Source organism: Salvelinus alpinus, chromosome 21, assembly GCF_045679555.1.
Source record: "Salvelinus alpinus chromosome 21, SLU_Salpinus.1, whole genome shotgun sequence".
NCBI lineage: Eukaryota > Metazoa > Chordata > Actinopteri > Salmoniformes > Salmonidae > Salvelinus > Salvelinus alpinus.
Window position 1 is genome coordinate 20,617,957 of NC_092106.1, and position 27,531 is coordinate 20,645,487.

A 27,531-nucleotide genomic window follows, 5' to 3' on the forward strand; every position below is an offset into this window, starting at 1 on the left:
AAATGTGTTCAGGATCAAAACCAAGAAAACAGAGACTGAATATAGGCCTTAACTTACTTCTGGCTATGACAAATCACAATTCTGGTGGTATTAGCAACTTGATTACAGGAATCAATAGTTGCAATAAAAAATGTCATCATGAAAACGGGGAACAACAGGAGTAGCTTCGAACTTCCGGCCATGACTAATGAGAATTCAGGTGGCATTGTTGACAGTTTATCTCTCTACCCTGAAACCAGTGGGCAGACAGGCCTAACCACCCAGCCAAACGGCATTCACTACAGAGGCATTTTTTGAATGGACCAATTACTATCTCTTCTTCACAGGTCTTGTATTCGTTAGCATGTCCAAAGAGATTGAGGCGCATCTCACCGAAACCCATTGTCATTCACACATACCGACAGGGGAGGTGAAAGAATCTGGTCCGGCTTGAAAATGACCACGTCAACTGGTTTCAGGTCAGGGGGAAGGCTGTTGACTCCACCCTTTCAGGAGCAGAGAGGTCCATATAACTTCAGGGGACGTGACTTAGTGATTAGTTAACAACGATTACAACCAAGCTGTGCTGACCTGCATTGACTCTCCTCTACAACCTCTGCCTGAGCTTCATTGATTTTACAACAAAAAACAAGAAGTCTTCAAAATGGTGTCGATGGGAAGACAGATGCTGGGCTTCGTCCTGGCTATCATTGGGTTCCTGGGGACCATTATTGTGTGTGCCCTGCCTATGTGGAAAGTCACAGCCTTCATCGGAGCCAACATCGTGACTGCTCAGGTCATATGGGAGGGCTTGTGGATGAACTGTGTGACCCAGAGCACGGGACAGATGCAGTGCAAGATCTACGACTCCCTCCTGGCCTTACCCCAGGACCTGCAGGCTGCCAGAGCTCTGAGCGTCATCGCCATCATCGCATCATGCTTCGGCATCCTCTTGGGAATTTCTGGAGGAAAGTGCACCAACTTTGTAGAGGATGAGGCTTCCAAAGCTAAAGTAGCCATTGCCAGCGGGATCATCTTCATCGTGGCTGGCGTCCTCATCCTCGTCCCTGTCTGCTGGTCTGCCAACACCATCATCAGGGATTTTTACAACCCTCTGCTGGTCGAGGCCCAGAGGAGGGAGCTGGGGGCCTCACTGTACATCGGCTGGGGCACAGCAGGGCTCCTGATTCTGGGAGGGGGGCTCCTCTGCAGCTCCTGCCCACCCAAGGAGGAGCGTGACGACTACCCAGTGAAGTACTCACAGGCAAGGTCCACAGCTACCAGCAGAGCTTACGTTTGAGCAGGAAACTGTTGAAAGAAAGACTGTAAATTATTTGATTATCTTTGGTAATCTTCTGTGAATTGAAAATATCATGCAAGTTACTGGTATTATCCAGTCTTGTTCTTTTCCATTTTACGTTTTGAAAGTGATGTGAAATCAGAACAGAGTGAATATGTGAAAACAAATTAACTGAGCTCTTCAGAACTTTGCAAGAAAAAGACAAGACAGAACTGTTGCCTATAAGAAATGACGTTACAGAGAAGTAGTACTACTCTATACGCAGTGTCGAGGGATCATCTCATGGGTCATGGGGTGATGACTGAAGTGAATTGAAGCCATTCCCATAACCCTAACTTCTCTTTTACCGTATAAGGACACTGTGCCAGAATGATAGTATTGATGTAAGAACATGGACTATATGTACATTATATATGTATAATCGACTTGTCATAACTTTGTACAGTAGATCACAGTATGTTTTGCAAACAGCCAATATATGTTGATTGATTATGTCTAAAGAACTTAATCAATTGCAAACCTTCTTTTTTTTGTGTATAAAACATTTCCAACAAAGTACTCCCTGACGAAGGCCATGCAGCCGAAACGCGTCGGTTTAAAAAAAACTTTGTTTCTATTGACCATGCCATACTAATAAAGGCATTTTAATTAATTATATGAAGAGTGCCTTGGTCCTCCTTTCTTTTTGATGAAAGTTTATACATTGGTGTTAACTGTCTTTTTTAAGAAATTTACTCCAAGTTACTGTGATTTCCTTTTTCTCAGCTGAAATCTTAGCTGAAAATGTCTAATAGCATATTATTTAGGTGAAATGACCTACTGACAATCCTCCCTCACTGTCTTCTGTTTGAAATACACCAAAAGTGGGACTTTACATCCCATTGATTCGAGTAAGAAAGTGAGGAAAGTATTTAACCCTGTCACACAATCCTGAGAACACTGATTTCTTCTAAAGATTTGAAATAGATTTCCCCCATTATTAGAAATACTCACTGAGACATTTACTTTGAAGACTGGCAGTGACAGATTGCAAGAATGCACAGATGAACCAGTTACACAACTTAAGCCAGGTTAGATAAGAAAAAACTATTGTCTGTGAAACAAGCTCTGCTATTTAAACTGGCTTCCTCTCAGAACCAGCTATGTAGAGATGATGTGCAGAGATTGGCCAAAATGTATAGGCCTACTGGATATTTTCATAATTTATTGTTATTTAGATTGGAAAAACTGGTAGAACCTGGTTTGTTTTCATTGTTCATTCATTGTTGAATAGACAATTGTCACTACTTTCTCGAACAAGAAGCATTAAGAACAGTATCACCTTACCACCCCTTAAACTACATCGTAATTCCTTGTGCCAAGTATACCAAAACATGTCTCGTTACATCTTCATCTTGTGACGCTGTTTACATACATTACATAATGCTTAAGTTAACAGTGCACATTATAAAAATATGTTGTATGAGTTTAAACAGATCAGATTATCTCTCGCCCCCAGCCCCACCTCTCTTTTCTGTGCATTGGCGTGCCAATGCAATGTGAACGTCTCCAAATCGGTTGGGGCATACTGCATGCTCTGGAATCTGGTGACCTCTCTAACCCAGTGAAAGTGAAGCTTGGCATAGGTGTGTCAGGAAAGCTAAACAAATCACTGTTGATTTTTAGTTGAGAATGTGTAAACTAAGAAGGTATGATGAGTTCACAAAAACACACAGTGCGAGAAGGGTACTTTATAGGGCTTAGTGCTCCCCTCCTCTGTTTTCTTTTCTGTCCTCCCATGACTATTTATACATTTATTTCAGCACTATTTGCCATCTATTGCTAACAAAGTCAAATGAATCACATTGAAAGTTAATTTTGCTGTTTGAGCTTTCAAGCTGGTGAGTTTTCAAGCACATGCCTACATCCTCGTTCCTCATAGGATGTTTGAACAATAAAAGCTTTGTAAACTGATCTACCATATCCAAAAAGGAGAATAAAATGAAACTCCCACCTTTATTGTCCACACACAACAATGTATCCTGTAAGGCTGGTATTATTTGGCTGGCTCTCAGTTTCTTAAAGCTGGACCAGCTAGTAACACTCTTCTTTCTCGTTTTCAAATGCACCGAAACACCTGATTACCTTCCGGTATTAACTTGGAGACACAAAAAGTTAGTCAATGAGTAGAGAGAGACAGAAGGACACTGCATTCAGAATGTGTTCCATGGGCATTCAGATGCTGGGCAGTGCCCTGGCCTTGATCGTCTGTGTAGGGAACGACCATTGTCGGCGGCGTGCCCATGTGGAGGGTCATAGACTTCATCTGAAAAAACGATGTCACCTCGCAAACCATCTGTGAGGGCATCTGGATGAGCTGTGTGGTCCAGAGCATGGGCCAGATGCAGTAAGGTATATGACTCCATGATGTCCCTCAGCTTCGACCTGCAGGTTGCTAGAGCGCTGGTCGTGGTGGACATCGTGGTGGGAATTGCTGGCCTCTTCATGGCGTTTGTCGGGGGAAAGTGCACCAACTTTCTGTTGGAGGAGGTGGCCAAGGCACGGGCGACGGTGGCGGTAGGGGTGGTGCTCATCATCAGTGGGATCCTGTGTCTCATCCCTGTATCCTCAACAGCCAGTCTCATCATCCAGGACTTTTACAACCGACTCCTGGTGAATGCTCAGCGGAGAGAGCTGGGGGGCTGGGATCCTGCTACTCCTGGGAGGGGGACTCCTCTGTGATAACTGCCAACCCAAGGAGGACGACAAAGCCCCCTCTATGAAATATATACTGGCCAAGTCGTCAGGAAGTTACAGCAAACCGGCAGGTTCTGTGGCAAGTTCCTCCACCCCAACAAAGACCGACATTTAATATGAAGGTTCATGGGACAAACTGGTCTGCATGAAAATGTTGTTTCTCCATCTTTTCAAAAGGTATTGGTGGTATAAGGTACATGGACGGACAGTGGAATATAAAGGAAAAGGTACCAATGGAAAGATGTTGTATGCAAAAAAACTGTACTATAAAGGAAATGATGCACTTAACTTTTTGATTGATTAGCCAGGGAAACACTTCACTCTTAGAAAAAAGGGTTCCAAAAGGATTCTTCAGCTGCCCCATAGGGGAACCCTTTTCGGTTATCTCTTTGGAAAGGATTCTGTATAGAACTCAAAACGGTTCTACCTGGAACCCAAAGGGTTCTTCAAAGGGTTCTCCAATGGGGAGAGCCAAAAAGCTATATTTTTCCAAGAGTGTATGAGTGTATTAATATGCTACTGTTTAGATATACACTGAACAAAAATATAAACATAACATGTAAAGTGCTGGTCCCATGGTTCATGAGATGAAATAAAAGATCCCTTACCTTTCTCCAATTTTGTGCACAAATTTGTTTACATGAGTATTTTAGTGAGCATTTTATCCTTTGTCAAGATAATCCATCCACCTGACAGGTGTGGCATATCAAAAAGCTGATTAAACAGCATGATCATTACACAGGTGCACCCTGTGCAGTGGACAATAAAAGGCCACTCTAAAATGTGCAATTTTGTCACACAACACAATGGCACAGATGTCTCAAGTTTTGAGGCAGAATGCAATTGGCATGCTGACAGCAGGAATGTTCACCAGAGCTGTTGGCAGAGAATTGAATGTTCATTTTTCTACCATAAGCCACCTCCAATGTCATTTCAGAGAATTTGTCAGTACATCCAACCGGCCTCACAACCACAGACCACATGTAACCACGCCAGCCCAGGTCCTCCAGATCCGACTTCTTCACCTGCGTGAAACAAATTCTGATTGGCTGGATTAGGGCCTTATTAGTTTATTTAAATTGACTGATTTCCTTAACTGTAATTCAGAAAAATCATAGAAATTGTTGCAAGTTGCGATTATATTTTTGTTCAGTATATGTAAATGTTATTTGTTTCTCGAAGTCCTGGCAAGTTGATTATACACTGTTGCAAATTATATTAGTCAGCAACTTTTTTACTGTTGTATGTTCTCTGTTTTATTACAATAAACTATCTTTTCATATTTCAGGTGAGTGTTTGTGAATTCAGTACTCCCACTGATGTCCTTGTTTTCACGAAATGCATTCATCATGATCATAAAATGTTCTCTGTAAGGTTAAAATAGAAGACTGGTAAAAACCTGTTTGACAGGAACTAGTGTCAGAGAATTCCACCCATGCTTCAAACTCAATGACTGTTTCAATGTGTTTTTCGACCAACATATACAATTACATGTCCCTCCATCAAATAGGTCCTACACTGATGACACACTACTGCTATCTAGTGGTATATACAGTGCCTTCAGAAAGTATTCAGACCCCTTGACTTCTTCCACATTTTTTTATGTTAGAGTTATTCTAAAATTGATTAAATGAAGAAAAAAAATCCCCAGCAATCTACACACAATACTCCATAATGACAAAGCAAAAATAGGTTTTTCGATTTTTTGCAAATTTACTAAAAATAAAACACTGAAATACCCTATTTACATAAGTATTCAGGATGCTCAAGTGCATCCTGTTTCAATGTATCATCCTTGGGATGATTCTACAACTTGATTGGAGTCCACCAGTGGTAAATTCAATTGATTGGACATGATCTGGAAAGGCAAACACCTGTCTATATAAGGTCCCACAGTTGACAGTGCATGTCAGAGCAAAAACCAAGCCATGAGGTTGAAGGAATTGTCCGTAAAGCTCCGAGACAGGATTGTGTCGAGGCACAGATCTGGGGAAGGGTACCAAAAAATGTCTGCAGCATTGAAGGTCCCCAAGAACACAGTGGCCTCCATCATTCTTAAATGGAAGACATTTGGAACTTCCAAGACTATTCCTAGAGCTGGCCGCCCGGCCAAACTGAGCAATCGGTGGAGAAGGGCCTTAGTTAGGGAGGTGACCAAGAACCCTATGGTCATTCTGACAGAGCTCTAGAGTTCCTCTGTGGAGATGGGAGAACCTTCCAGAAGAACAACCATCTCTGCAGCACTCCACCAATCAAGTCTTTATGGTAGAGTGGCCAGACGGAAGCCACTCCTCAGTAAAAAGCATATGACAGCCCACTTGGAGTTTGCCAAAAGACAACTAAAGACTCTCAGACCATGAGAAACAAGATTCTCTGGTCTAAATGAAACCAAGATTGAACTCTTTGGCCTGAATGACAAGCATCACTTCTAGAGGAAACCTGGCACCATCCCTACGGTGAAGCATGGTGGTGGCAGCATCATGCTGTGGGATGTTTTGCGCCTGCAGGGAGTGGGAGACTAGTCAGGATTGATGGAAAGATGTATGGAGCAAAGTACAGAGAGATCCTTGATGAAAACCTCCTCCAGAGCGCACAGGACCTCAGACTGGGGTGAAGGTTCACCTTCCATCAGGACAACAACCCTAAGCACAAAGCCAAGACAACGCAGGAGTGGCTTCAGGACAAGTCTCCTTGAGTGGCTCAGCTGGAGCCCAGACTTGAACCTGATCAAATATCTCTGGAGAGACCTGAAAATAGCTGTGCAGCAACGCTCCGCATCCAACCTGACAGAGCTTGAGAGGATCTGCAGAGAAGAATGGGAGAAACTCCCCAAATACAGGTGGTCCAAGCTTGTAGCATCATACCCAGAACACTCAAGGCTGTAATTGCTGCCAAAGGTGCTTCAACAAAGTACTAAGTAAAGGGTCTGAATACTTATGCAAATGTATATTTCAGTAAAAAAAATTATAAACATTTCTAAAATCCTGTTTTTGCTTTGTCATTATGGGGTATTGTGTGTATATTGACTAGGAAAAAAACCAATATAATCAATTTTAGAATAAGGCTGTAACCTAACAAAATGTGGAAAAAGTCAAGCGGTCTGAATACTTTCTGAAGGCACTGTACATAATGTATGTTTCCCACTGTGTCCTGTAGTGTGCCTGTTAGGAAGTAGGGTGGACAATGTCCAACCTAGAACCAAACAACACATTGCATAGGCCTTCCTATCAGTCAAACGGACCATACTTATACCTTTTAAGGTGCGTAAACCGCAGTGCATGGACATTTGGTTAAGGGAATTCATTGACTTATTGACTATGGAACGAGCGGCATCTGCCCTCCAAGACTATGACAATGACCCAGAGGGTCTCTGGAACACTAGAATAATATGTGTAAACCATAGAGCATAGCCTAGTATATCAACTGTGTATTTGTTTCTGAACTATACCCTCCCTCTTGCCAGGTCCCAGAGGATACCTAGCTTGTTGTGGCAGGGATCAATGGGTGTCCTCCCCCTTCTATTGTTTATTGTCATGTTTGGATGTTGGTTGTCTGTCCCATGTAGCTCAGTTGCACTTGCAACACCAGGGTTGTGGGTTCAATTCCCACGGGGGACAAGTACGAAAATGTATGCACTCACTACTGTAAGTCACTCTGGATAAGAATGACACACAATGTAAAAAAACATCTCACTGTGTTGTTGTCTTTGTAAATGGAAAATAAAAAAGTATAAATAGAAGAAAAACATTTGTGGAAATTGCTAGTCTGTAATCACAGAGATAAAAGAGCAAACAGACATTTTGAGCATATTGTTAAAACATATTTTTTCTCTTTGTTTCATCCCCAGTTCTGCACAAGCTGTAACGCCCCCCATGGCTGTGGAGGAGCTGGGCATCACCCTGTCCATGGTGGGCCTGGCAGGCACCATCCTGATCTGCGCCTTGCCCATGTGGAAGGTTACAGCGTTCATCGGCACCCACCTGGTGGTCATGCAGGTGTTCTGGGAGGGCCTGTGGATGACCTGTGTGTCTGAAACCACGGGACAGATGCAGTGTAAGATCTATGACGCTCTTCTAGACCTGTCCCCTGACCTCCAGGCGGCCAGGGGCCTCATCGTCATCAGCATGGTACTGGGCTGCCTGGCGTTCCTCGTCTTCCTCCTGGGGGCTAGGTGTACCAACTGCCTGAGCCATCCCAAGTTCAAAGCCAGCATGGTGCAGGCCGCAGGGGTCACCTTCGCCCTGGCTGGGTTAAGCATCATAGTGGCTGTGTCCTGGACGGCCCAGTCAATCATTAGGGACTTCTATAACCCGCGGGTCCCTGAGGTGCTGAAGAAAGAGATGGGGGCGGCCATCTATGTGGGCTGGGTGACCTCTGGGTTCCTGTTCTGTGGAGGAGGGGTGCTGTGTACCAGCTGTCCTCCAGGGGGGAGAGAGGGCAGGCATGGTTCCAGCAGTAGGTACACCCTGGCTAGGATGCCCACTCACACTCACAGCAGCTACGCCATAAAGAACTATGTGTGAGAGGGGAGTGCTTTATTTGCCTTTTAACTTCAGGCAAATAGTGTTGGCAGGTGTTGGCACTATGAAGAGACATGTCACAGCAAGTTTTTCCATGACAACATTGTTATTTTGTACAATGAATGTCCATGTCTGGTCATTCGGTGTATTGTCTGACTTTCATAGATTTAGAATTGCCCTGGAACTATTTGATAGCTTGGTGGAAGTTTTTTAAAAATAAGATCATGTTAATTGATTCTTGTTACAAAATAGTCTGACTTAGGTAATTGTAGCTATTCAAATGTTCACTCTATCACCATGAAATATGTTTACTGAGGAAACATCTGTTATTGAAATATAATCACTGAAAATCAATAGGTTACTAATATTGACAGTACAACTACGTCAACTGAATGAACCTGATTGTTTTTATATCCCTGTATTGTAATTCACATACTTTCATTTTTCCCATCCTATTCAACTGTGGTTACTACTTATCGTGTGTTTTTGTAACAATGTTTATCACAGTTAATTTTATGATTAGAGATTATGCTAAGAGAATAGAGGCAGTACTTTAGTGGGCAACAAATCATATTCTTTGAATGGTTTGCGATTTGAACTTAATAGAAATAAACATTTTGATTAGAAATGACTTTTGTTGCATCTTTTATTTATCTTATTGAAAAAGTGTATCAAAACTCATTAGAAGGGAGAACATTGAACATTCAGAATTTCCCCCCTCTGATAACCAGGTGGTGAATCGCATCTCTGCATGTCTGGCAGACATATCAGTGTGGATGACGGATCACCACCTCAAGCTGAACCTCGGCAAGACGGAGCTGCTCTTCCTCCCGGGGAAGGACTGCCCGTTCCATGATCTCGCCATCACGGTTGACAACTCCATTGTGTCCTCCTCCCAGAGTGCTAAGAACCTTGGCGTGATCCTGGACAACACCCTGTCGTTCTCAACTAACATCAAGGCGGTGACCCGTTCCTGTAGGTTCATGCTCTACAACATTCGCAGAGTACGACCCTGCCTCACGCAGGAAGCGGCGCAGGTCCTAATCCAGGCACTTGTCATCTCCCGTCTGGATTACTGCAACTCGCTGTTGGCTGGGCTCCCTGCCTGTGCCATTAAACCCCTACAACTCATCCAGAACGCCGCAGCCCGTCTGGTGTTCAACTTTCCCAAGTTCTCTCACGTCACCCCGCTCCTCCGCTCTCTCCACTGGCTTCCAGTTAAAGCTCGCATCCGCTACAAGACCATGGTGCTTGCCTACGGAGCTGTGAGGGGAACGGCACCTCCGTACCTTCAGGCTCTGATCAGGCCCTACACCCAAACAAGGGCACTGCGTTCATCCACCTCTGGCCTGCTCGCCTCCCTACCTCTGAGGAAGTACAGTTCCCGCTCAGCCCAGTCAAAACTGTTCGCTGCTCTGGCACCCCAATGGTGGAACAAACTCCCTCACGACGCCAGGTCAGCGGAGTCAATCACCACCTTCCGGAGACACCTGAAACCCCACCTCTTTAAGGAATACCTAGGATAGGATAAAGTAATCCTTCTAACCCCCCCCCCCCTTAAAAGAGTTAGATGCACTATTGTAAAGTGGTTGTTCCACTGGATATCATAAGGTGAATGCACCAATTTGTAAGTCGCTCTGGATAAGAGCGTCTGCTAAATGACTTAAATGTAAATGTAAGTATGAAAGATGCTGTATTTGGGGAGGCACACAAGGCTTATTTAACAATGACATTTTCCTATAAGACCACAGAGTCAGAGGCTGAAGTCAACAAAGCACACAGTGTCATCTTTGTTTTAGCGACTGAGTGGCAAAACTGAAAAAGAGGGATTGTTGTGAAACCATGTCACAATAAACAGAAGGAATCCCCTTTATTCCCCAGTTGTAGAGCAGGACTGCTGCCCCACGCCCTTTTCTTTTCAGGAATCTGTGAGGACCGGTTTCACATCACACAGGCTAGACTCACACACAGGCACGCATGCACACACACAGGCACACAGACTGTGCCTGCAGCTGGTCAAGCCCTGCTTCCTGTGAGGAGCTAAGCTCAGCTCAGTCATGAAGAGGCAGTTGGAGCTAGCAGCGTTGGGCCTGGGCATTACAGGCTGGCCGTGCGCCATCCTTACCCGCTGCCTGCCCCTGTGGAAAGTCAGCGGTACTCTGGACTACTCCACAGCCACGCTGTCGGCATACTGAGATGGGGTGTGGCTGGAATGGGACCACTGGGACCTCAACCATGACGGTAGCCTCCACTGCTCCTTCTACCAGTCTTTGTTATCTCTCTCTGGAAACTTCTGAACATAGAGAGGCTTGATCATGGCTTGTATAGGTGCTGTGGTCATCAGTATCATTGGAGAGGTTTGGTTTCCGAAGAGGAATCATGTGAAAGTTGCCTCCTGTGTGGTGTTTGTGGTCTGTTTGTCCCTGTAGCCTGGACCTGCCACCACACTAACAAGCCACTGGAGGGCGCTGTGGTGCTGAGGAGAGACTGGGGAGCTGCCCTGTACATAGGATGGATCTCCTCCTCTCTAATGGTAGTAGGGGGAGGGTTTCTCAGTACTAGATTACCCACATTCCAGCAGCAGGAGTCAGAAAGAGGGGGTTATACGCCAGGTTATCCTGGACTGAATTTAGACACAGCCAGTATGCTCGGGCAACAACACAGCCTTCATGAGAAGATGCAATCAGGTATGAATAGACCTCTAGGTACTATAGTCAATGTTAGAAGTCATGCTTCCACTGCAAAGAAGCACTTTGAAAGATGTTGAAGAATTTAGGATAGAGGTAAAGGAGTAGCACTAACCATGGAGAGTAAATTGCGCTTTCAACTGTAATAATTGGGTCTGAAATGTTGTCAATTTGCTTAATTTCTGTATTGGTGGTGAAGGTTTACCATTAAAGTGTTACAGTGGCTTCAGAAAGTATTCACACCCCTTGACCTTTTCCACATTTTGTTGTGGTACAGCCTGAATTTAAAATGGATTAAATTGAGATTTTATGTCACTGGCCTACACACAATACCCCATAATATCAAAGTGGAATTATGTTTTTAGAAATTTTTACCAATGAATATAAATGTAAAAGCTGAAATGTCTTCAGTCAATACGTATTCAGTAAACATTTGCTTAACAAGTCACATAAGTTGCATGGACTGGCTCTGTGTGCAATAATAGTGTTTAACATTACTTTTGAATGACTACCTCATCTCTGCACCCCACACATACAATTATCTGTAAGGTCCCTCAGTCGAGCAGTGAATTTCAAACACAGATTCAACCACAAAGATCAAGGAGGTTTTCCACTGCCTTGCAAAGAAAGGCACCGATTGGTAGATGGGTATAAAAAAGCAGATATTGAATATCCCTTTAAGCATGGTGAAGTTATTTACTACACATTGGATGATGTATCAATACATCCAGTCACTACAAAGATACAGGTGTCCTTCCTAACTCAGTTGCCCGAGAGGAAGGAAACCACTCAGGGATTTCACTGAGGCCAATGGTGACTTTAAGTTACAGTGTTTAATGGCTGTAATAAGAGAAAACTGAGGATCAACGACATTTAGTTACTCCACAATACTAACCTAAATGACCAAGTGAAAAGAAGTAAGCTTGTAGAGAATAAAAATATTCCAAAACATGCATCCTGATTGCAATAAGGCACTAAAGTAAAAGTGCGAAAAATGTGTCAAAGAAATTGACTTCATGCCCTGAATACAAAGCATTATGTTTGGTGCAAATCCAACACAACACATCACTGATTACCCCTCTTCATATTTTCAAACATGGAGGTGGCTGCATCATGTAATGGGCATATTTGTCATCGGCAAGGAGTAGGGAATTTTTTTGTGGATAAAAAGAAACGGAATAGAGATAATGTAAGCACAGGCAAAATCCTTGAGGAAAACCTGATTCAGTCTGCTTCACAAAAGACACTGGAAGACAAATTCACCTTTCAGCAGGATAATAACCTAAAACAAGGCCAAGTATACACTAGAGTTGTTTACCAAGACATGGAATGTTCCTGAGTGGGACAGTTAGTTTTGACTTAAATCGGCTTGAAAATCTATGGCAAGACTTGAAAATGGCTCGATCAACAACCAACTTGCCAGAGCTTGAAGAATTTGAAAAGAAATCATGTGTAAATATTGTACAATCCAGGTGTGCAAAGCTCATAAGAGACTTACCCAGAAACACTCACAGCTGTAATCGCTACCAAAGGTGATTCTAACATATTGATATATTTCGGTATTTGGGGCGGCAGATAGTGTTGGGCCAGTAACCGAAAGGTTGCTACATCAAATCCCCGAGCTAACAAGGTACAAATCTGTCGTTCTGCCCCTGAACAAGGCAGTTAACCCACTGTTCCTAGGCCGTCATTGTAAATAAGAATTTGTTCTTAACTGACTTTCCTAGTTAAATAAAGGATAAATAAAAGATTTAATACATTTGCAAACATTTCTAAAAACATGTCATTATGGGGTATTGTGTGTAGATGGGTGAGAAGATTTTTGTTTGGGACAAAATGTGGAATAAGTCAAAGTATGAATACATTCTGAAGGCACTGTATCTTACAATAATGGTATAAACTTGGGATAAAATGTCATATCTACTGTATTGCCATAGGGCTATTGACACCATTTTTGGAGAGACTATGCCATAGTAATCACAAAATAATTAATAAAAACAATGAAATAGATTAAGTTTTTATTTGCAATTGTTTATAAGACTCATATTTAATTATGAAGAAACATATATAAATTAAGCGGTTAAATAAACTATTCATAACAAAATATGACTTTTCAAACATGGCGAAATGGTAAACTGGGTAAAATGAAAGGCAGGGTCAAAGCCATATGAATTACTTTAGAAGAAGTTGACTCACAAAATGAACTTCATTAAATTATAGTAATTTTTTGTTTACAAGCAAACATTCGAGTGGTGCATGCTCACAGCAAAAATACTGAATGTTATCAGATCTTCAACCAAAACCTAATATTAGAACAGACACTGGAAATAAGAAGGGCTCCATTGGTATTAGAAATAGCAGCCTCTTTAATGAGGAGTTTGCAGTTTGTGTGGCAGCGGTGGTGGTAAGATAGTGTATGTATGTAGTCCTATAGGGCTCTGTGTGAAGGCTATTCCAGCCTCTCGTCTCCCTCTTCCACATCCTTCAGACTGAGCACCTCCAGGGAACCTTTACCTTTCGTCTCACAGCGGATCAACTCATCTATTTCCCTGAAGCAGCCCGGGTCCACCAGACACACCTGGAGGATGGAGGGAGGGAGATTTTATATATATATATATATATATAAAACAGTATATTACATATTCCTTTGGGTATCAAGTCTAGATAACTATTTTAGTTTAGAGCAGGGGTGTCAAACTCATTCAATGGACGGCCTAGTTTTCTGCAGGTTTTTGGTTTATCCTTTCAATTAAGACCTAAACAACCAGGTGAGGGGAGCTCTTTACTAATTAGTGACCTTAATTCATCAATCAAGTACAAGGGAGGAGTGAAAACTCGCAGACACTCGGACCTTTGTGAAATGAGTTTGACACATGTGCTTTAGAGCCCTATGGTGAAGCCTAGTATAAACCAGAGGGATCTGTCTCTCACCATCTCCAGCTGGTCGTCAAAGTCTTCACTTTCCACCACCTTGAGGAGGGGTTTGAGTTTCTCCTTCAGCCTCTTGCCGTCTTTGGCCGGCAGGACCAGCCTCAGCCTCATGTGGGCCCTCTGGATCTCTATGGACTCCTTCAGCTGCCTAATCACCTCCAGAGCCTTGGAACAAACAGCAGTTAGATTCATGGGGCATTAGCATTAGCATGACAAAGACTGTCAGTAGTTGGTATGTACTGAAACCCAGTAAGTATTCTGGTTTATGTAGCTAAACAACAAACAGGTTCAGTGTTTAATATGACAGACTAAACTCCTCACACTTAAAGGAAATCATTTATGGCTAAATCTAGCTACCGCTTGTACACACAGTTTGCACAGTGAGTGAGCATTTAAAACAAAGCCGTTCATTCATGTTCAGCCGTTCATCCATGACGTTTATATTAAAATATGGCAAATGTGTAGACTCCAGAGTGTACTGTAGCAACAACCTTTTGTCCCAGCCCTACCTGCTGCTTGGTGCTTTTGTTGGCCTTGACAGAGTAGTGGATATCCTTCATGGCCCTCTCTATGAGGTTGACTGTGTATGGTCGCTTGGTCTCTGGGTTCACACACTTCTCTGCCACGATGGTCGCAATGTCTCTGAAACTCGTCTCCAACTGGCTCTGCCTCTCCTTGTCTGAAACCTGGAGTTCTCCTTTAGCTAAAATCTGACCAACAAAGGAAAAAAAAAGACATACTGAATAGGCAAATCTAACAGCAATACATAACGTTGAATGAATGTGAGTAATATTGATTACTGGTGTTCTGTTTATCTGTCAATGTATTTACTTGTTTACATATCTCTGTCAGGTCATCTGTTCCAAAGGCTTTTGACAGATCATCTTTCTTGGCAACCTGACCCTTTGAAACATTATTGAAAACAGAGCTGGTCTGCAGCACTTCATCCAGGTCCTTCTCTCTGTGTAATTGGAAAATGAAAATGGCATTGGGATTTATTAAGTGTTTACATGGGGCTTTGCTATCTCAGTTTCTTAATCCTAGTCCTGGGGTGCACATTTCTGCCCTAGCACTACACACCTGATTTCACTAATCAAAGGTTTGACAATGAGTTAGTTAGTGGAATCAGGTGAATAGTGCTAGGGCAAAAACGTGCACCCCTTTGGTTCCCCAGGACAGAAACACTGTGCTAGATGATGCTTTCAATATATATAGGTATTGATAGGCTAATCTCGACAACCTGAAAACAAATATTGTGTGAACTCAGACCAGCTACTGGATTTGGTTCGAGGGGGTGTCCCCTTTTGAAATTCAAAAGATGCCAGGTGTAGATGACTCAAAGTCCAAATAATCAGTGATGCAAAACACATGGCACCTAGACTGTTCCTCATATCCTTATTATTCCACAGCCTCTCGACTCTGGTTAAGAATATGATGCACGATAAGTGAGCCATGACGATGACATGAGTCATGACTTGCTACTCTGAAACAGCACATTATATTGTATTATTTACATATTATTTAGTTACATTCATAGCTAATTATAAATACATCAAAGCTGAAAACATACTACCATTAGTCGTAATACTACTAGTGTTTGCTATATGCCTCGGTGGGTATCAAACAGATCCAACTAGCTAACGTTAGCTATCATAGCTACGCAGCTAGCTAAATTCCTAAAATACTCACGCTCCAGATCTCCAGCTCATCACTTTATTTTTGTAGCAAGCGATTTCAAATCGTTTTCCTCCCTTTTTCATCCTCACCACCGCCACATTTGTGAGTCGGATCTGGTTTGTTGGTGTAAATATAGACATATTTCTGCTTTACAAGACAGATGAATGTCAGTAACACTATATATTTTTTAGCGGCGTTGGTGTGCTATGAGTTTCACAAAAATTCCGCCGGACTGAAACATACTACGTGCAAACGGTCCTATTTTTTGTTGGTCTCTGGAATTGTTTAGTATTTTTTTTTAAACATTTACATTTTATACGGTACCATAACGACTGCTACGAATAAATACAAATATGTTTACTTTTTATGTATTTGACAAACTAGATACTTTGCATAAAATATCACGTGTAAATGAAGTTGTTCCTGTACCGTGGTATTTCATTCAGAGAATATAATTGAATGCTTAAAAACTCTGTTGCAAAGTAATGGAATAGAGGGGTGTAAAAATATGGCTATGCCTATGGGATAATCATAAAATATCTGTAGTATAATTAAACCTCCAATTCCCACAATGTATTTCGTTTCATCATGATAACAATTATGGCTGCTCCCAGCTGTTGAACTTTGATGTTCCTAACACGTTTGTCAATATTTACATTGATGATACAAAACATTGCACAGGAGAAAGAAACAATGTTGCGGGCCTCAACTTTACTGCTTTTGGATTTGATAACCCATGTTTTTGACGCTGATATTGATGGTGAGTGAGAGTGTCGCAGAGAAGAGAACTGGGTATCTGAAAGTGAAAGGTGAGATGAGGATGGCGCAGAGAAGGTCAGTCAGCGCATTTTTTTTAATGTCAGTGAAAGAATGTCCTCGAGCCTGGTAGCAGCTGCTAGATTCTATTTCAAAAATAACTTTTGTGCCCTTTCTGAGATCTGTAGCTGATGTGTGTATGTATAGTATAGAGATCATATTTAGCGTATGTATAGAGATACTATTAAATTATTAGAAGAGAAGGTCATAAACCCTAAAAGTTCCAGAATGGGTTGTAAATGGCAGCCATATTGGTCAGGGAGAAATTCAAACCAGTCTAATTGGAATGAACAGCAGTTGAGGCATAATCCTGATTTTACTTATGCAGGAAAATAAAAGTAAGGCATATGACAGAATGAGAAATTGTGTAATAAAATTATTGGCAACCTAAAATAGTCAGAATTAAAAATACAGTTTATAAGGGTTTCATACCAATGTTCTGTATAAATAACCTTTTATGTGTAACAGACCATAAATGTTTCTTTTTGTTGTTTTCTTGGAAAGCTGTGAGTGCTATTATATGATACAATATCAATTCTTGTTGCATTTCCAACTTGTCTAAGTCATATCATCAACTGATTTCAGCCAGTATGTGGCTGTGGTTTGACTGCATTGTTTGAATGGAATGTTGGCATATTGGCAGTTAATTTGAAAAATTACTGGAATCATTCCTCTAAAACTAATATATACAACATCCAGGATTAGCATTAGCTACTTTAGCATGGTGGAAAATGGTGTTTCATAAAGAAAAATATGCATACTTTCCCAGTTTTTATCACCTTTTCGCCATTTAAATTAAGAACAGGATATACTTGCACACAGCTGCCGATGTTTTGGTTGGAATTTGGTTCTCACTGAAAATGGAATTGAAAAAGATCATTTAACTCTTACCTTATTATTTGCTCAAAGAGCAGTTCTGTTTACATTTCTATTAATTCTAATTATGTATTTGTCTACTGGTAAATTAATACATGTAAGAGTCAAATTGAGAGCTTGGGACTACAAGGTTATATCTGCATTTGTCAAAATTGAGTCGTTGACATTGTTCTGTACAATGTTCTCTACCTACAGTTGAAGTCGAAAGTTTACATACATTTATGTTGGAGTCATTAAATCTCGTTTTTCAACCACTCCACAAATGTCTTGTTAACAAACTATAGTTTTTCCAAGTCGATTAGGACATCTACTTTGTGCACGACACAAGTAATTTTTCCAACAATTGTTTACAGACAGATTATTTCACTTATAATTCACTGTATCACAATTCCAGTGGGTCAGAAGTTTACATACACTAAGTGTGACTGTGCCTTCAAACAGCTTGGAAAATTCCAGAAAATTATGTAATGGCTTTAGAAGCTTCTGATAGGCTAATTGATATCATTTGAGTCAATTGGAGGTGTACCTGTGGATGTATTTCAAGGCCTACCTTCAAACTCAGTGCCTGTTTGCTTGACATCATTGGAAAATCACAAGAAATCAGCCAAGACCTCAGGAAAAAAAAAGACCTCCACAAGTTTGGTTCATCCTTGGGAGCAATTTCCAAAGGCCTGAAGGTACCACATTCGTCTGTACAAACAATAGTACGCAAGTATAAACACCATGGGACCACGCAGCCTTCATACCGCTCAGGAAGGAGACGCATTCTGTCTCCTAGAGATGAACGTACTTTGGTGCGAAAAGTGCAAATCAATCTCAGAACAACAGCAAAGGACCTTGTGAAGATGCTGGAGGAAACGGGTACAAAAGTATCTATTTCCACAGTAAAACGAGTCCTATATCGACATAACCTGAAAGGCCGCTCAGCCATGAAGAAGCCACTGCTCCAAAACCACCATAAAAAAGCCAGACTACGGTTTGAAATAAATAATTCTCTCTACTACTATTCTGACATTTCACATTCTTAAAATAAAGTGGTGATCCTAACTGACCTAAGACAGGTTTTTTTTTATTGGAATAAATGTCAGGATTTGTGAAAAACTGAGTTTAAATGTATTTGGCTAGGGTGTATGCAAACTTCCGACTTCAACTGTATATAGTTCTCTAAATACCCCAAATCATGTTAAGTTCAAAAGAATACAATTTTAAAAAATTGCTGACATCATTCAAACCAATGAGGATTCGGAACTTTAAAACCAATTATCTCAGAATCATTTTTTTTGCAGATGGAAGATAGAACTTTGTAGTCCCAAGCTCTGCAAATGAATGACTATCACTGGAACTGAATCTGTGCCTCACACATGTTATTTTTCTCTGTACCCCATTAGAATACTCTTACCAATCCAGTGACCCCCTGGCTCTACAAAGCTGTGAAGTGGGATGGTTACAGTGTTAAGTGGTTCATGTATCTAAAGCACAGATATTCTATGGATCACAGACTGGAACTGCAAAGGTAAGAGGGTGATTCTGCAACCATGGACTTTTTTTGTAATACAGGGGTAAAAAAATGTTGGTTTAAGAGAAAATAATAGTTTTAGGGATGCATGGTTTTTATTAACTCCCGAGAACCCAAGGGGCCATACATAGCCATAGGTTTCTTATTCGAAACGTATGGATCACAGCACGGCCAATGTTTACTACAGTCCCAACTCTCTTTTTTTAACGGTTACAAATGTTAATCTTCCCTTGCGATACGGTTTTTGGAAACCTTTAGGCCTAATTTTCATATACAGTGCATTTGGAAAGTATTTAAACCCCTTTACTTTTTCCACATTTTGTTAAGTTACAGCCTTATTTTAAAATAAATGTAATAGTTTTCCCCCCATCAATTTACACACAATACCCCATAATGACAAAGCAAAAACAGGTTTTTAGAAATGTTTGCAAATAAAAAAAACACATCACATTTCCATAAGTATTCAGACCCTTTATTCAAAACTTTGTTGAAGCACCTTTGGCAGCGATTACAGCCTTGAGTCTTCTTGGGTATGACACTACAAGCTTGGTACACCTGTATTTGGGGAGTTTCTCCCATTCTCTGCAGATCCTCTCAAGCTCTGTCAGGTTAGACTTTCAGGTCTCTCTAGCGATGTTCGATCGGGTTCAAGTCTGGGCTCTGGCTGGGCCACTCAAGGACATTCAGAGTCTTGTCCCAAAGCCACTCATGCGTTGTCTTGGCTGTGTGCTTAGGGTTGTTTCCCTGTTTGAAGGTGAACCTTCGCCCCAGTCTGAGAACCTGCTCCAGAGCACTCAGGACTTCATCAAGGATCTCTCTGTACTTTGCTCCGTTAATCTTTCCCTTAATCCTGACTAGTCTCCCAGTCTCTGCCGCTGAAAAACATCCCCACAGCATGATGCCGCCACCACCATGCTTGACCGTAGGGATGGTGCCAGGTTTCCTCCAGACGTGATGCTTGGCATTCAGGACAAATAGTTAAATCTTGGTTTCATCAGACCAGAGAATCTTGTTTCTCATGGTCTGAGAGTCTTTTAGGTGCCTTTTGGCAAACTCCAAGCGGGCTGTCATGTGGCTTCCATCTGGCTTCCATCTGTCAACCCCAAGTTTGCCTCTATTATTTATTTTTATTCTTCAAACCAATGGCTGGCACAGGTATAAATATTTAAAATGAATCCCGTTCAACCAGGAAAGATTGATTATTTTCATCAGTATTACATTTTGTTGGGCAATACTTCACCAGCTGAGAAATTAATAGGAGATTTGTTGCCTGGCACAGCAGACTGAGAGGAAATTGCCATTTATTCAACAGAGATACTTTACAGTTCGGGAGAGGGATTTTTATCTCCAAAGAGAAATTACCACGGGTGCTCGGCCCGGCCTCCGGCCCAGAGATCTAGTTTCAGATGCTCTGTGCATTGACTCTTTGTGCCCAGTGTTCAATCATGATCCTCTCTTCCTCGAGCAGCATAGTGTTGCAGGCAGCTCTCTGCTGTAGGAAACCATGGGGCAAGGGGCACCTTACACTGGCTGCCCTGTAGGGCTTAAATCATTTACAATGTTGCTCTGCTTTGGAGATTTGTTCTGCCCGCAAATTGTCGTCCTCATACGTCATCATTGTGCTCCCTATGTAGCTGTTATTGATTCCTACTTTCACTCTGGTTGCATGTAATGCAGTAAGTTGTTCATCGCTGCATCCTGTTTTTGCATCCAGAAATGGGGCCATTCCTGTATAAAGTGCCGGAGAGATCCTTTATCCTTATTCTATATGTATATGTTACATATTCTGCATTTGTTTATCTTGTGCCACTTTCGTCATTTTTGATGACGTCGCTCTCTCCAGTGCTCCAAGTTGATCTGTATGTTCCTATTGGCTATGTACACTGACAGACAGCCCACAGAAAATGCTGAATGGTTCTGGAGGTGTCTGGAGGAGGCATCCACTGACTTCAGATATGGGAAAGCCTACCTGAAAGGACTGAGATATGCAGTGTTTGGCCTGGGCAACTCTGTATGGCAGCCATTACAATACGGTAAGAGATCTGACAAAATACTGTCTGTCTCCTATTGATATGTTTCCACTATGTGTGGTGCTGCTACTTACACTTGCAATCAGTTTCTTTGCTTATCTGATACTTTCATGGATATTTTTTGCATATTATACATTCCTCTTTTGTACACACTAGAATACTTAGCTCATTCAATCTATTATCATTACCACTATTACTGTTCTCTCCTGTACCATAGCTAATCATCCATTTTTGCTAGACTCACTGAAAACACATTCAACCCCTTCTGCCCTCTCCCTTAGGTGAGTAAGAATGTGAACAAGTGGCTGTGGATGCTGAGTGGCATCCGGGTTCTGTCCAGAGGAGATGGCAACTGCAACGTAGTGAAGAGCCACAATGGCAGGCTGACTTTCTGGTCTGGAAGACCAAGTTCCTGAGCTGCCTGCAGGCCCTGGTTGCAGGGCAGAAGAACTGTAGTGGAAACTGTAAGATGTGCAGCTCCTGTAAGACCAGCAACAGGAAGAAACCACAGGAGAAGACTGCGGACTATCAGGCATTTCCAGAACAGCTCAGCTCTGAGGTAAGACTAAACGTAACTACTCTTAACATGCATACCTCCCGTTACTAATGCTATCTCATAGAGCTGATTCATAGTTCACGTAACTCCATGCAGGTTTATGCTGTCCACAATAAGGTATTTCTTATTACACTTATCTGGTATGGATTCCTTGACACTACTGCTATTATTAAACACGCATGCATGCACATACCCTCTTTCTCCTATTGTCATGGTAACGTGAGTTAGCGGTGCTACTTTCTCTTCCTGCTGTCTTCAGTGCTGTACGCAGCAGGGGTGATGTTCAGCGAGTAGAGGAGAGTGAAGAAACTACAGTGTGAAGGCTAATCAGTATGATTTATCTACAATGCATCCATTTAGCTTTCATTTAATCCTGCCAATGCCGACAAACTTGTGGTGGGCAACATCATTTTAATCAGCCACGTAGCCCGAGGAGTTCCTAAACTCCATAAATATGCATATGTTTTTCTTTATTTAATCAAGCAGCTTCAACAAAAGGTAATGACTTGTAATAAAATGTATCCCATATGGGATCCTGGATGTGTTTAATCATTGATGTATTTAAGATTAGTTGTGGATTTATGCCTTAATAAATCAGGAGGTTTGGACCCTTTAGGAGATGCTTGAAGTGAGAGAAGCAGGTCTCTCGTGTACTAAGTATGAGTGATCTCTCCCTATTTTTCTTCCACTTACTCTCTCTGTTCTCACCTACAGTTGAAGTCGGAAGTTTACATACACCCTAGCCAAATACATTTAAACTCAGTTTCACAATTCCTGACATTTAATCCTAGTAAAAATTCCCTGTCTTAGGTCAGTTAGGACCACTTTATTTTAAGAATGTGAAATGTCAGAATAGTAGTAGAGAGAATGATTTCTTTCAGATTTTTTTTCTTTCATCACATTCCCAGTGGGTCAGAAGTTTACATACACTCAATTAGTATTTGGTAGCATTGCCTTTAAATTGTTTAACTTTGGTCAAACGTTTCGGGTAGCCTTCCACAAGCTTCCCACAATAAGTTGGGTGAATTTTGGCCCTTCCTCCTGACAGAGATGGTGTAACTGAATCAGGTTTGTAGGCCTCCTTGCTCGCACACACTTTTTTATTTCTGCCCACAAATTTTCTATAGGATTGAGGTCAGGGCTTTGTGATGGCCACTCCAATACCTTGACTTTGTTGTCCTTAAGCCATTTTGCCACAACTTTGGAAGTATGCTTGGGGTCATTGTCCATTTGGAAGACCCATTTGCGACCAAGCTTTAACTTCCTGACTGATGTCTTGAGATGTTGCTTCAATATATCCATATAATTTTCATCCCTCATGATGCCATCTATTTTGTGAAGTGCACCAGACCCCCCCTGCAGCAAAGCACCCCCACAACATGATGCTGCCACCGCCGTGTTTCACGGTTGGGATGGTGTTCTTCGGCTTGCAAGCCGCCCCCTTTTTCCTCCAAACATAACGATGGTCCATTATGGCCAAACAGTTCTATTTTTGTTTCATCAGACCAGAGGACATTTCTCCAAAAAGTACGATCTTTGTTCCCATGTGCAGTTGCAAACCGTAGTCTGGCTTTTTTATGGCGGTTTTGGAGCAGTGGCTTCTTCCTTGCTGAGCGGCCTTTCAGGTTATGTCGATATAGGACTCGTTTTACTGTGGATATAGATACTTTTGTACCCGTTTCTTCCAGCATCTTCACAAGGTCCTTTGCTGTTGTTCTGGGATTGATTTGCACTTTTCACACCAGTCCATTAATCTTTAGGAGACAGAACGTGTCTCCTTCCTGAGCGGTATGACGGCTGCGTGGTCCCATGGTGTTTATACTTGCGTACTATTGTTTGTACAGATGAACGTGGTACCTTCAGGCGTTTGGAAATTGCTCCCAAGGATGAACCAGACTTGTGGAGGTCTACAATTTTTTTTCTGAGATCTTGGCTGATTTCTTTAGATTTTCCCATGATGTCAAGCAAAGAGGCACTGAGTTTGAAGGTAGGCCTTGAAATACATCCACAGGTACACCTTCAATTGACTCAAATGATGTCAATTAGCCTACCAGAAGTTTCTAAGGCCGTGACATCAATTTCTGGAATTTTCCAAGCTGTTTAAAGGCACAGTCAACTTTTTGTATGTTAACTTCTGACCCACTGGAATTGTGATACAATGAATTATAAGTGAAATAATCTGTCTGTAACAATTTGTTGGAAAAATTACTTGTGTCATGCACAAAGTAGATGTCCTAACTGACTTGGAAAAACTATAGTTTGTTAACAAGACATTTGTAGAGTGGTTGAATAACGAGTTTTCATGACTCCAACCTATGTAAACTTCCGACTTCAACTGTACCTGTCATATTCTGTCCATCTCTCTCTTGTTCTGCCATCACCTTTCCCTATCTACACCTCTCCCTCTCACCTGCTCTCTCCCCTACTCCTCTCTTTCCCTCTCTTTCTATCTGCAGGAGGAGCTGGTAGAGTCCGGTAGTGACGAGGAGACAGCTGGGTCAGAGGAGAATAGCCCAGGCTCAGTCATCGATGTGGAGGATCTAGGAAACATCTTGAACGGCATCAAGAAAACCAAGGTCAGTCAGATACAAACCACACTCTGGGTTTTACACTAGCATACTACCTAGAAATTAAGCATTGTAATGGGCATGCATTATACAAGGTTTGCTAGTATGTATACTTGATTGGAACATAGACATGGTTTCGATTTCAGTTTCGACATATAGTATTTTATGGTACTGTATCTGTGAGGCTGAAGGGTCACCATAGCATTTTATAACTTTGTACTATTGCTCCATAAGCCATTATGATGATATTTTTTTTACAACTGCTTTACAACTTCTCCTGGCTGTTTTTGACATTGTATTGTAGTACAACACAGTCAAAGGCCACCTACCTTCTGATTTGCCGACAAGCACATGTTCTATTTGGCTTCTGTGAACTCAGGCACCATGGGGACACTAGGGTGAGTGGTGTGAAGCCTCCTTGCCTTGCTTTAGCAGCTAACACATAAGCTGAACATGTGACTGTGGAGTAAACGTGGTTTCATTGAAGGAAAAGCAGAGCGAGCGGCAGATGGTTTGGTAGACACCAGCCTGGGCAGGAAAAGTAGGGACTTGCGTAAGAGTGAGCTGTGAACATGCTCTGGACGCCCACTCCCCAGACTTCTGGGGATGAGTGACTCAAGATGAGGAGAGGAGACATTTACAGTACTCCTCATCTCGTTTTAGTCACACTTACTACTGGAGAATGAAGGGATGGAGAGAAGCAGTAAGAGCTGCAAATATCCATCCTCTCGGTCTACCTTTCCATTTGATTGGCATGTTGATACAACAGTAGCTAATGTAGGGAGAAGTCTGTCCATAATAAAGTGCTGCTCTGCCTTAACAACACTATCAACAAGGTAGGCCCTAGATTTGTTGCACCTTGACTGCTGTTCAGTCTTGTGGTCAGGTGCTACAAAGAGGGACAATTGGCTCAGAACAGAGCAACACGACTGGCCCTTAAATGTACAAGGAGAGCTAACATTAATAATATGCATTTAAATCTCTCATGACTCAAAGTGGAGGAGTGATTGACTTCATCACTACTTGTTTTTGTAAGAAGTGTTGACAAGCTGAATGCACTGAGCTGTCTGTTTAAATTATTAGCATACAGCTCAGACACCCATGCATACCCCACAAGACATGCCACCAGAGGTCTCTTCACAATCCCCAAGTCCAGAACAGACTATGGGAGGTGCACAGTACTACATAGAGCTATGGCTACATGGAACTCTATTGCACATCAGGTAACTGATGCAAGCAGTAGAATCAGATTTAAAAAAACAGATTAAAATACACCTTATGGAACAGTGGGACTGTGAAGACACACACAGGTACAGACATGCATATGCACACACGTCCATTGTAATATGGTGGTATTATACATTTTGTATTGTAGATGTGTAATAATGTTATATGATCTTTTGTTTTATGTGTGATGTAAGTGCCTCAATGTTGCTGGACCCCAGGAAGAGTAGCTGCTGCCTTGGCAGGAACTAATGGGGATCCATAATAAATATAAATACAAATGTCCTTTACATCTGAACCAGAATGGGAACATTTTCAACCCTCACAACTAGCAAATAATTGTGGTGTTCAGTGATAAAAACATATCAAGCAGGCCCAATATTAAACATATGAATCATATCATGATACAAAACATTTGCCTAACTAGGAGGGAAATAATACTTAGTAAGGTTGGATTCTTCAAAGTTGACTACAGATAATTATTTATGTATACAAGATAATGTACAATGTAGTGCAAAATGTTTTAAAGGTGTTATTGAATTGTGTGATTATGAGGTGAAATCTACATGCTGTAAATTATATAGGCTTTGAGGCATTTCGGCCACCTGGAACTGATACTGGTGTGTTTTGCACGTTGTGCAGTGCATACAGAATGAACATGTTTAACAGGACTTTGCAGCTAATGATGTGTGTGTTGAAAAGTTAGTATCTTTACTACAGAAAAAAACTTAAGTCAGCACAGCAGTGTTTAGTGCCAGACAGTTTTCTGGCATCATTCTTGTTTAGGCACCATGGGATTGATATCTCCCCTGATCCAGACTGATCTTGTTGGACAGCAAAGGAGAGGAAATGAATGTAATTGTCAGCTCTATTTGGGACAGCTGTCACTCAAGGAGAGTTTTCTGCTCTGTTCTGGTCTCCGTGATGTCACTTTCCTTCAGTGTCACCTTCCTGCTCTGACTCCACTCTGACTCTATCCTTCCCTCTTATAACCAGGAAGGAGCACCTCTGTCCCAACTGTCAGTCTTCTTGTTTGCCCACTGGGGAAAGAGTGTGTTTGCTCAAGACGGGGTGTGAAATAGTTGTTTTGTGTGTTTTCAGCATCTCGGTATGGCTGAAGGGTAGTAAAGGCAATGACTTGAGTATGTACATATTTTATCCTTTCTTTCTGTCACTTTAGTTTGAACTTTAAGAATTTTGACATATTCTCTATGTTCACAATGTGTTCGGTTAATGTATGACGTCTCTAGGTGTCAGTGATGGAGGAGAAAAAAGAGTGCAATGAGTTCAGACAGATTGAGAGCCTGCATCAATCTATTCATTGTATCTAGGGAGATATTTGAGGAGGAATGTAGAGGGTATGGGAGAGATTAAAATAGTTCTGAAGAATCTTTAAAAAAATACAGTACCAGTCCATCATTGCTTTAAGACATGAAAGTCAGTCAATCTGGGAAAATTTCAAGAACTTTGAAAGTTTCTTCAAGTGCAGTCACAAAAACCATCAAGCACTATGATGAAACTGGCTCTCACGAGGACCGCCACAGGAAAGGAAGACCTAGAGTTACCTCTGCTGCAGAGGATAAGTTCATTAGAGTTACCAGCATAGAGGAGGAGGTGTGATGGTGTGGGGTGCTTTGCTGGGGACTTATTTAGAATTCAAGGCACACTTAACCAGCATGGCTACCACAGCATTCTGCAGCGATACACCATCCCATCTGGTTTGCACTTAGTGGGACTATCATTTGTTCATCAACAGGACAATGACCCAACACACCTCCAGGCTGTGTAAGGAATATTTGTCCACGAAGGAGAGTGATGGAGTGCTGCATCAGATGACCTGGCCTCCACAATTTCCCGACCTCAACCCAATTGAGATGGTTTGGGATGAGTTGAACTGCAGAGTGAAGGAAAAGCAGCCAACAAGTGTTCAGCATATGTGGAAACTCCTTCAAGACTGTTGGAGCAGCATTCCAGGTGAAGCTGGTTGAGAGAATGCCACTACTTTGAAGAATCTAAAATATATTTTTATTTGATTAACACTTTTTTTTGGTTACTACATGATTCCATATGTGTTATTTCATAGTTTTGATGTCTTCACTATTATTCCACAATGTAG

At 41.8% G+C, this 27,531-nt stretch overlaps 3 protein-coding genes and 2 pseudogenes across 3 annotated transcripts in view; 4 read left to right on the forward strand and 1 right to left on the reverse strand.

Moving 5' to 3' along the window:
* The first annotated feature begins 554 nt into the window (after window positions 1-554).
* LOC139548462 (uncharacterized) lies at window positions 555-9,152 on the forward strand. The gene is made up of 3 exons (XM_071358169.1): window positions 555-1,273; window positions 7,581-7,633; window positions 7,863-9,152. Exons 1-3 carry the CDS (start codon window positions 644-646, stop codon window positions 8,536-8,538), a joined length of 1,359 nt encoding a protein of 452 aa, XP_071214270.1. The 5' UTR covers window positions 555-643; the 3' UTR covers window positions 8,539-9,152.
* LOC139548005 (claudin-4-like) lies at window positions 3,477-4,627 on the forward strand (annotated as a pseudogene).
* A 1,233-nt stretch (window positions 9,153-10,385) lies between the features above and the next one.
* On the forward strand, window positions 10,386-13,197 carry LOC139548008 (claudin-4-like; annotated as a pseudogene).
* Window positions 13,198-13,225: 28 nt separating this feature from the next.
* LOC139548009 (ribosome maturation protein SBDS) lies at window positions 13,226-16,164 on the reverse strand. The gene is made up of 5 exons (XM_071357294.1): window positions 15,843-16,164; window positions 14,985-15,114; window positions 14,663-14,863; window positions 14,154-14,318; window positions 13,226-13,800 (listed from the first exon to the last, which is right to left on the reverse strand). Exons 1-5 carry the CDS (start codon window positions 15,968-15,970, stop codon window positions 13,672-13,674), a joined length of 753 nt encoding a protein of 250 aa, XP_071213395.1. The 5' UTR covers window positions 15,971-16,164; the 3' UTR covers window positions 13,226-13,671.
* A 4,378-nt stretch (window positions 16,165-20,542) lies between these two features.
* Window positions 20,543-27,531, forward strand: part of tyw1 (tRNA-yW synthesizing protein 1 homolog (S. cerevisiae)) — an 80,091-nt gene continuing 73,102 nt past the window's right edge. Inside the window, 6 exon segments of the mRNA XM_071358170.1 lie at window positions 20,543-20,575; window positions 20,882-21,054; window positions 21,056-21,071; window positions 21,350-21,446; window positions 21,449-21,627; window positions 24,081-24,200. Coding sequence (XP_071214271.1) covers window positions 20,543-20,575; window positions 20,882-21,054; window positions 21,056-21,071; window positions 21,350-21,446; window positions 21,449-21,627; window positions 24,081-24,200 — 618 coding nt within the window.